This window comes from Pinus tabuliformis, chromosome 9, assembly GCF_031772625.1.
Source record: "Pinus tabuliformis cultivar Carrire ecotype Pingquan chromosome 9, CPIR1, whole genome shotgun sequence".
Lineage (NCBI taxonomy): Eukaryota > Viridiplantae > Streptophyta > Pinopsida > Pinales > Pinaceae > Pinus > Pinus tabuliformis.
Window position 1 is genome coordinate 1,290,363,764 of NC_142307.1, and position 10,646 is coordinate 1,290,374,409.

General features: G+C 36.0%; 1 protein-coding gene across 1 annotated transcript; it reads left to right on the plus strand.

Annotated features, from left to right (window-relative positions):
- Window positions 1-4,141: 4,141 nt before the first annotated feature.
- LOC149153292 (squamosa promoter-binding-like protein 3) lies at window positions 4,142-9,963 on the plus strand. Its single transcript, XM_089438538.1, has 3 exons — window positions 4,142-5,231; window positions 7,782-7,918; window positions 8,886-9,963. Exons 1-3 carry the CDS (start codon window positions 4,657-4,659, stop codon window positions 9,824-9,826), a joined length of 1,653 nt encoding a protein of 550 aa, XP_089294664.1. The 5' UTR covers window positions 4,142-4,656; the 3' UTR covers window positions 9,827-9,963.
- The last annotated feature ends 683 nt before the right edge of the window (window positions 9,964-10,646 follow it).

Sequence of the window (10,646 nt, forward strand, 5' to 3'; positions counted from 1 at the left end):
AGAAGGCATAGGGAACTCAAGTGCTCTGTGAAGGGAAAACCAATCTTTTAGATGGTTATCTAATTTGGCTGGAATAACTTTGAAACTTTTTCCTCTATACTCTTTTGTTGCAATGTGCAGAGACTATGTGAGAATGGCACCTTTTCTTTATTAGGGGCCCCAGACCAAAAGTGAATGGAAGAGCACATTTTATCTACCAAATATACTACAATTATTTTTTTAATTTCTTTATTATATTTTTTTTTATCTCATTAAACATATGCCATTTCAAATATCAAATGTGTCTTGATGTATGTATATGAGTTTCCATGATATATTTACTAAGATTTCTAATATTTTTACTATTAAACTGTCTTTTAATGTCTCTCCATTATACTTTGAAATGTGTTTATTTATATTAAAACATTCCATATAAAATAGTTTTTTGTTTCTCTCTAATTCCTTTAATTACAAAAACTAAATAAATAAAATTAATATCTCATTCTCTAAAACTTTACCAAAAACTTTCATCTCACCAACACACCTGCCTACGTCGAAATCTATAACTCAAACCCAAATTAAACATAAACAACACAGTACCTTAGTGCCCCTCTTAAAATATAACGGTGAATTTATTTATTTGTAAGTACATTATAACAATCGTAATGGTATTCTGTGCATTATAATCATATTAAAAAAATATTATTTTAGATCAGACATTGTACCTGAAGACTTATATTTTATATTATTTTTCACCTCCTACTTCGAAATTTATAAATCAAACCCAAATCAAACATACAAAACAACACAATACCTAAGTGCTGCCTTAAATTTAAGGTAAATCTATTTATTTATTTAAGTACATACAATCGTAGAGGATGTTATCGTATACTTAAGTACAATATAATAGTAGTCCGTGCATTATAACTATATTAAAAAATATTTTATTTTAGATGCGACATGTGTACGTGAAGTCTTCTATTTTATAATATTTTTTAGAATGTGTTTCTTATAAATAGATATAGGTTCAGTTATATATTATTTAAAATATTAATAATTTTTATAAATTATTAATTTGTTTGAATTATGATATTGAAAATAATCTTTATAGTTCAGTGTAAAGAGATATGGTTTAATAAATCAAAATAAAATTAATATAAATTTATTTTAAAGCGAGATAAATTAAGTATGGAGAAGGATTATATTTTTAAAAATATTATTTTATAAACTACTTTTATAAATTTATTTTAAAATAAAATTATCAATACATATTATAAAATGTAATTTTTATTATTATTTGATAAGAATAAATTAATACATGATATAAAATTAAATAATAAAAATATTTATATATAAAATGTAATTTTTATTATTATTTGATAAGAATAAATTAATACATGATATAAAATTAAATAATAAAAATATTTATATTTAAAAAAATAATTTTTTAGATGTTTAATAAATCTGAATTTAAATTAATATCTATATAAACAAATCATTAAAATATAATTATAAATTTTTAATTTTAATAAATATCACTGTCATTAATATAAATTATTTTAAATTTTTTTTTTTTTTTTTTTTTTTTTTGTGTAAGAATGGAGCCTTCTATTAACCGAACTAGTACATTACATATGTTACATGGTAAACCAAAATTTCTTTTGTTTACCAAAATTCGATCATGAGGCCTATGGGTTATGACCCACAAAACCTATGGGAAGGGTTAATAGCTTTAAATCTTTAAAACTTGGAACCAATCACTCTATTGGAATATATGGATTACAAACGAAATACACAGAAACCCTACCCGCAACCCTTAAGGTCGGACTTCAAATATTTTACACCTGCAACCATAAATATCGGTGGGTTCGCACTTCCGGTCCATCGCCTTCCCACTGCACTCTCCGATCACCGATCTCCGATTGGCCTGATCTCTGCCGTCCATCTCTTTCATCGATCCAACGGCTATCGGCGAATCGCTAAATCGCATATTGGCGTATCGCAATTCCATCTCCTTCAATTATTTTAATTTCTTAATTATTGTTTCATTAAAAAATTATTATCTTTTTTATATCATTATTAAATTTTAAAATTAAACCAATTGCAAAACATCAATCTTTTAATAACATGTTTAAAAACAAAATGAGATATACCCTACTAGAATTTACACAAATGGAATTGGGTTTAGAAAAACTAACACAAACTATTAGGTAATATGGAGAGCCACCTTATCACGAACAAAAATTTGAAGAAAAAACATTAATTGTAAATTAGGGAGAAGGCAAACATTAATTGTAAATTAAGGAGAAGGCAAGGTTTCCACTTTATTAGGCTTGGCTTTTGCCTTAATTGGATAGATCGGGGTTGACCGTGGAGCCAAGCCTATCTAAATGTGAGTGAGCCTTCCTTTGATGTTAGAAAGTTGGAGCTGAATTTCTTCAAGCACCACTAGGAATTTGTCTCGAGCCACAAGTTGATCCAACAATACTCTAATAAGCAATGTTTTTAGGTGCTGATATAAATCAATTGTGTGGAGATATTGCTTTTGGCTTCCTTGTGTGTGCCCGATGTCCGACACTTATATAGCGAAATCTCCTAATAACTCATTGTTTGAAAGTTGTTAACGTTGGAGCTTGACCTCATCCTTTACCTTTGCTATTTCCTGCTGCACATCAGAGGGAGTTTGTTCATCATAGAGCCGAGTAGAAGACTTGGCACAAAGATAAACACGGGTATTGCCTTATCAATGACGCTTGCCACAGTGTCCACACTGGACATCATGGCAATAAAAGGAAGGAATAGGAACATTGGACAAAATGGCTAGGTCACCAAGGGGTTGAGGAGATACAGTTGGGCAAAAGTTTTAATGCCCTCAAAGAAAGCCAATGAGTTTGAAAATATGAAGCTCAGGAGCTAAACCCATGTAGAGAATGACCACTGAAAGGGAGGAGGAGCAAAGATTGTTAGCGTGGAAACTTGAAAAAAGAGAGCAGTTGTTAAGAGAGCCATCCCAAAAAAAACCATACAAGGACTAGAGCCAATAAAAAGAATAAAGAATGGAAAGACGAACATATCCAAACTAAGGAGATAAATGATTGTCACATATTCCCATGGTAAAAAATAAATAATAAGAAATGCTTGATTTCATTAAACATTCACTCATACAAAATGTTATTAAGCATTGTGAACTAACCAACCAACTATATCCACTAAATGTTATTAAGCATTGTGAACTAACCAACCAACTATATCCACTATAAACATTGCTTTTGGGGACTAAGAGCTAAGGACCACCTAAAATAGATGAAAAACATATTATTAATAATAATTAATAATATGTAATAAATGGATAATAACTACTTTACTACTCATTAACGATATCTAATTAAAATGAAATAACTATTTATTAATAATAATAAATTTTACCACTTAAAACAATTAATAACACTTAATGTGCTATGTGATCTCTTTAAAAAGTGGATTAAACCATCCCTATGTTACACACGTGGCACTGGCACTATGCTGAGGGGACCATCCTGTGGCAGGAAATCAGTTGGCTTCATTTGTTTTGAAGATCGTTTGTACTAAGTCTGATGGCATAGGGCTGTGTTGGTTTGTTTTTATGTATAAATTTGGGAAAATGATTTTATTTATTTATTTTTTAAAATCTGAGGGAAGTAAATACTTTGGGCGATGAATAAATTGACACATTGTAACATTTGGAAAAAAAGAAAAACACTATTTGTTACACGTTTAACATTGGCCGGAAAATGAAATGGGGAGGAGATGATTGAGGAGGCAAAGCAGAAGAATTACGGTCATGGCGGCCGTTGCCGTAGGAACAATGAACAGTGGGAGGACAGTGTGGTGGAATTGTGTAACAAAGGAAAATCTGTTGGTTGTGCCGTGCAGCAAGCAATTAACTGCTCTGATAAATAAACGAATTACCCATGGAGTAAACTAAGGCAGTGGTCCATTATTAGCAGGGCCAAATCGTACTACTGTTCACACCATTACTTTATTTATTTTGTTATTCATTTAAACAGGAACAACAAATTAGTAATGGTAATTTACAGAAACACCATTACTCGTACTGTTTGTCCATATTTATTTGGTTTCTTCCCCTTGTTATTACAATGCAATGTGTTGTTAAGAGTAAGAGCGACAAATACGTTTTATGAGTTCCCATCTTTATCCCTTTTTTTTCCTTCTCGTCTACTCTCCAGTGTCGCAGGAGGGCCTAAAGCAAAACTTGTCCTTCAAAATATTTTTATCTGATTTCATTGGTTGCAGCTCCGCACCCCACACCCGACCACCGTGGTCAGTATCAACGCCATCCCTTTCCCTTATTTTATTGCACAGTAAAATCCATTCACTTTAAAATCTATCGGCTTCGCTGCAATTGTATTTTGCAGTGGCTCGAAGCTGAAGAGCCCAGACTAAAGGACTTACTCTGCTTTTAAATATTGTTTTCTTTTTTCTGGGGTTTTTGTTTGTTTGGGAGTTTGTGCACTTCCAACTTCGATAATCGGGCGTGTGTGTGTAAGAGGAAGAGGAGGTCGGCGGGTTGTTCTTATTATTTGTGTATTGCAGCGGTGAATGAATAGTACCACTACATTGCTCTGCAATTTCTCTCTAAGTTATCCCGTGGAGGATCGGTTGGGAGGTTAACTGAACATGAAGATTACTTCATCCCCCACCCCGACGTGGGAATGGGATAATGGAGAGAATCTCATGCTCTTTCCAGGCAATGGCAATGGTAGCCGCAAGGCCACTGTTAACTCTAAGCTGAAGGATGAGCCGAAGCTACACGACGCCGCTGCCGGTTTCCTCCGGGTTCAATCCGTTAGTGAAGACGGTAACTCTTCCCCCGGGGAGATTCGAACCTCCGATGCCAGTACTCCGGATGATCAGCAACATCATAGCGGCGTTGTCACAGTGGCGGTTCCGGCCGGGTCGGGGGATTCGGGGGCGATTGGGTTAAAGCTGGGCAAGCGGACCTATTTTGAGGCGGTGAAGGCAATTCCCGGACCGGCCCCCTCGCCGTCTTCTTGCGGTCCGGCTGCCAAGAAGCAACGGTCGGCGATGCAGGGGACGCATATGGTGCCTCGCTGCCAGGTGGAGGGCTGCAAGACGGAGCTCACCGCTGCCAAGGACTACCACCGCCGCCACAAAGTCTGCGAGCTCCACTCCAAGTCCCCCAAGGTCATTGTTAACGGGATTGAGCAGCGATTCTGCCAGCAATGTAGCAGGTTTGTTTCTTTATGATGCTTCTAGTTTTACATGGCCTTGTTGCGGGTTCAATTCTCCTGGGGTTTCTCTTCTTGCCGTCAAATTTCAGTCATTTTCACGGCAGAGATGGACCTCGCACCCCAACCCCCTGGCCCTGTCGCCGCCCCCGCTCCCGCTCTCCCAAATTTAGTCGCCATGTGAGATTTGTTTGGTTGCTAGTGTAATTAACAATTTGTGTCTTGCAATTTGATTATTTGGCCAGCAAATGACGCAGATTCAACATTACATCGATTGAATATATAGGTGGGTCGCACCCAATTCGAGCTTTTGTTACTGACGGATATATTTCACTAATTGGCAGCTTAATGAAATTGGTACTAGGAATCGCTATATACCCCCCTCCCTCCCCCCCCTCCATCTAATCTGAAACTCTCGGCCCACATATTCCTCTCCTGCCAATTGGATCAACTATCCCGCGGATAGTTCTCACATGCTAGTCCTTTTCAAGCAGGACTGTCTTGTGAATGCTTCGGCCCCACCCTCCCTGCTCTGTTAAAGTTGATCACGTCAGACATTTCAAGGTAAAGCTAGACTGGTGCCTGCTATTTTTTCTTATATTAACATAACTGCTGTAAATTAACAAGCTGTGTTAATGTAAAAAACCCCAGTGCGTGCTTCGCATAGGGCTTTATGTTAACTCTTCAAAGCACCTTCACATTGTCCAATAATATAAGCTCGATTTAGTTCTTTGCAGTCGATCTCTGGCTATTTTAGGAGATTTGATCCGACTCTAACCAAATTTTTTTTGCAAAATTAAAAAATTGTAGTACTAAAGTTACAATTTATCTCATTTTGCCCATTTCTGAAGGCTCTCCCTAATTTCCGGTCCACTTTCAAATATCTCAAGTTTCTTCCGAAATTGATGTTTTTTCTGAGTTTTTCTGGTTGCTGATTTGTTCAAAATTTTCTGAGTTTTTCAGGTTCTCTGAGTTTTTCAAGTTGCTGATATGTTCAAGTTTTTCTGAGTGTTCTGAGTCCAAGTTTATGTTGCTGATATTTTCCAATATCTCCCCAATATTTCCTTTTTCTTTATGGACCCTTGGTAGTATATCCCCTGAAATGATATTTGTGACATTCAATGACCCCTTTAAACCGAATGACTTTTCGAGCCTGAAGTTTTTTTTTGGGTTGTGTTCATATTATAAATAGTTTTCCTTTCAGCATTCAGTAATTTAATTGTCTCATAAGTCTGTGAAAAAATCATATTTTGGTCTTTTACAGAACTATTTGAAAGTGATATTGCAGACCAAACTGTCTTTATATTGTGTTCAATATTTTCTACTGCTATTAGGAGAATGCTCGTTTTATTGAAAACTACCTCATTCAAAGTAGATAAAATAATAAATAAGACATTCGGGGAGAACTCTGCCCCGTTGATTGTTTGACTGTTGATATTGGTTAACAACTTGGCACATGTTTTCTAGTGTGCTTAGTTCTGTTTAAGTCTCCTGTTTTCTAAGAGAATCTCAATCAATCTTTTTATCCTAAAATATTGGTTGGAATAAACATATCATAGATGGGCTAAATTTCAGATTATAAATTTTTAGTTGTGCTTCCCGTTATTACCAAACTGGAAAGAAGTAAATTTATACCAATTGAGATTAAATAAATCAATGGTTGGATGTAAGAGATGATTTTTCTCCATTAAGAAGACACCCCAAGGTTATTACTTATTTGGCCTGATCAGCTGTATGTACCATGAACATACTTTGAACTTGAAGTTTAGTTTAAAACTTTAACTAACTTAACTGGCAGCTGAAGTTTCCATAATTTGAAAAAAATGCCATCACATGAACCGATTGATTTCTTTTATTGGATCGATGCTTCATTTTTCCGAATGAATCTGTCTTAGAGTTGGGATGAAACTGCATATGGATATATTTGGACAAGTTACAAGGGTAATAGGTATCTTATCAGTAACTATTGATGCCAAGAGCACTGGTCATAAAAAAAAATGTCTGTAAGATGCAGAGATAACGGTAATGGTAGAATACTGATGGTGTTAGCAGCAAATTATGAACAGTTAAAACTACTCAGATTTCTATACTTGGCCAGTCTGTTTTGGATAGAGTTATCCTATTGAAGATTTTTTTTAGTCAGACTTGTTCTAAGGTATATGGAAGTGTTGGTTTAATGTATACGCTTCTGACATTTAGGGACCTGCTTTAGTCCTTTCTAATTTTGGTTTTGTGGAAATACTGCTCTCATCAATTTTTCGTCATCAGCAGACTGGTTTAAGAGGAGGATAGTCATTGTATGCTTTTCCCTCTATTATTCTTGTGATCTTGAATAGACAAAGACTCTATCATTGATTTTGATTCTATTGCAGTTGATTCGTGTGCACAATTCTCTCATAGCATTCAAGTCTCTACAGGTTACAGTGTTGTTGATGTGTTACTTTTCATTAATTAATGAAACCACTGTGCTAAATTTTATAAGTAGTTGTTGGTTGACATGGATAATTATGTCTTGTTGAATTTGGAGCATGATGTTTTTGGACTTGCATGCAGGTTTCATATTTTGTCTGAGTTTGATGAAGGGAAGCGGAGCTGTCGGAGACGTTTAGCTGGCCACAATGAGCGGCGTAGGAAGCCCCAACCTGACTCACTGGCAATAAATCCTGCAAGATTTGCTTCTGCGTTCTATGGTACTGTAGAGAAACTAAGATTGGTAGATGGTGACATTTTATGGTGCTGTTGATCTAGTTCCTTGTTTTTATGTTCAGTGAGGTTAGTTGGATAAATTCTTATATTAATGTAAGATGAACCCTAAAAATACCATGCAGCTCCTGAAGTTGATTCACAACCAGCTCACAAGTTTTCATGTCTTCTAGGTTTTATTGGCTGCCATTAAAACATTTAAGAAGAAATTTTATTTATAATTTTTTTAATCTGGTTTCCTGCTTCTTTCTCACACTAAAATGCCTTCCGGTCGGTGTGGTAAGGTTGAACTAAAGGTTCTATAAGGGCAGGACACAAGTCTTGTTTATATATCTTTGTTGATATCAATTAAAATCACGTTCTTGTCAAATAACAATTCACAGTTCTATCTGTGAGTTAGAAAAGCTTTTTTCCCCACCCTTTATCTTAAATTTTTAACTTTGTTTGGTTCTTCTTTTTTGTTAAACTCATATGTTAGTTCTATACTATATAGCTATGGAAGAGCTAGTGTCCCATATAAGCTTTGGTTATCACAGAGCATTACAAAATTGTCACCACTTACAATTCCATGAGATATTTTTCTTTGAGGGTAGGGTCACTATACAAATTTTGTCCAAATGTAATTGAGGCCCCATGATTCAGATTCCAGAGTGGATCTGCCATTGTAGTTAAGCCTATGTTGTTTGGAAGTGGTGCAATTCCACGTGAACCAATCTCCAATTTGTTGGTTGAAGAAGATTTCAAGCAAATTAATACATCACCCCGACCCTTTTATAGAGAATGTCACTTCTGCAACATGAGCATCAAATGTCTAAATTAACTCAACACATCTGTTCTTCTGTTCCTTATTACCCCTTGAAACCTAATGTGAGAATTAAAACTGTAATTGCCTTGTATTTGTTGTTGATGTGAGGATATATTCTGCAAATTGACATCTGTTTCTTATTTGAACAGATGACAGGCGACTTAACAGCATTTTGATGGATAGATCACCATTCATGCACCAACGCATAACTTCAAATTCAATTCTGGAGGATTCCATTGATTTCAAACTTGGTGGATATGGAAAAGGAGCTTGGCCAAGGGTGAAGGCAGAAGATGAATCATCATATGATGGGCAAGTATCAGCAGGTACCGTATCGCGTCACAATGCTGACAGGTTGCTTTTCCTTTTACAGAGTTCTAAGACTGTACCTGGTGGTCCTATTAGTCAAGACGTTCACCAGTACATGCAAAGCTCCGGGGCTCATGCAGGACAGGCCTTGACTTTGTCATCATCCTCGGGAGAAAATCTCGCAGGTTTAGACGTTGTATCTGCTACGCATGGTTTATCAGGAGTCTCGGACTCTGGGTGTGCTCTCTCTCTTCTGTCATTTCAATCCGGGGGCTCAAGGGCCTCAGGATCAGCTTCATTCGATATGACCACACGGTCAGGTCTTACCATGGATCAGCTTATACAAGGGGATCAACCTCTTATGGCCCAACCACTGATGCAAGGAGTACAACACAATTTTGGTCTTTTTGGAGCAGACAAATTACTAACAGTCTGCTCTCAATCCTCTACTAATCTTGCAACAGGTGGGTTCCCTGCCACTGTTGTGAATTCTATGGATAAACAACACCAAGGTGAGCCACTTGTTTCCAATGCAGGTGGCATTGGAAACTTTGGAGGACATGTATTTGGCTTGCTGCAGGGGAGCAATTTCAGAGTGTCTCAGGCTGCAAGCTCACAAGATATCCAAGGCACCATAGATTTGATGCGCAGGTCCTCAGAAACACAAAACGATTCTCATGATCAACATGGTATGGTGCACCAGGGAAGTAGACAGTTTACTGATGCGCAGTTGTTGAGGTCTTTTGAATCATCTATTTACGACACTCATCAACTGCTGTAGCTCTGATCTGTTTGGTTATATGGCAGTATTTTCTTTGCCGTCGGACTTGAAGCTAACTGTTAAAACTTCATTATGACAATTATCTATATTCTCTAGTTGCAAACAATTACTTTGAAGTTGCAGTTACTCTTGCTTAATTTGCTTGTTACCATGTGTGGTCCTGTTTGTTGTCTTTATCTAGAGTACAATATCATATTCTAATGGGTTTTGCGAATTTTGGTCAATATGGGTAACATCATCTATGCTCATGGCATCAATTTGATGATTACATTGGATAGCCTGAACTCAGGGAATGGGTTTACAAGTTGTCCCTCTATTTCTGTTGAATTTTTGAGCACTATTTTGTTTATGGATTTGATTCGACCTCATCATTTCATGGAGAGACAATGATACCAGGTAATTGACAGTAATTTGGAGTTGTGTAGGATCTTTTCCATTTTGTACGCAATTTCCAACCCAGCAATCGCCAAATCTCCTATTATTACAATATTTGGGTGCCTATTGCATTAGTTATTGGTTATCAGTTTGGAGATTTATCCCAGCAGGCCATGATCTCTCTTCTTGATGTATGTGATGGTTTAAAATTGAGGAATATGGACTTGTGTGTATGGCATCTCATTAAATGATCAATGGCTGATCTCCCTTTAATCTTTATGTACATTCAACAATATCATATTTTGACTTGTTATACGTATATTTCATATTATAACTTGTTAATTTTCTTCTTAATCTTTATGTATATTCAACAGTATCATATTTTGTTTTGACCTGTTATATGTATATTTCATATTATAACTTGTTAAGTTTCTTCTTAGATGTC

Excerpts from the sequence above, each read along its gene's own strand:
- LOC149153292 (XM_089438538.1), top strand. The coding sequence starts at position 4,657 with ATGAAGATTACTTCATCCCCCACCCCGACGTGGGAATGGGATAATGGA. Across the intron at positions 5,232-7,781 it reads TTCTGCCAGCAATGTAGCAG|GTTTCATATTTTGTCTGAGT; the intron begins GTTTGTTTCTTT and ends ACTTGCATGCAG. Across the intron at positions 7,919-8,885 it reads ATTTGCTTCTGCGTTCTATG|ATGACAGGCGACTTAACAGC; the intron begins GTACTGTAGAGA and ends TTATTTGAACAG.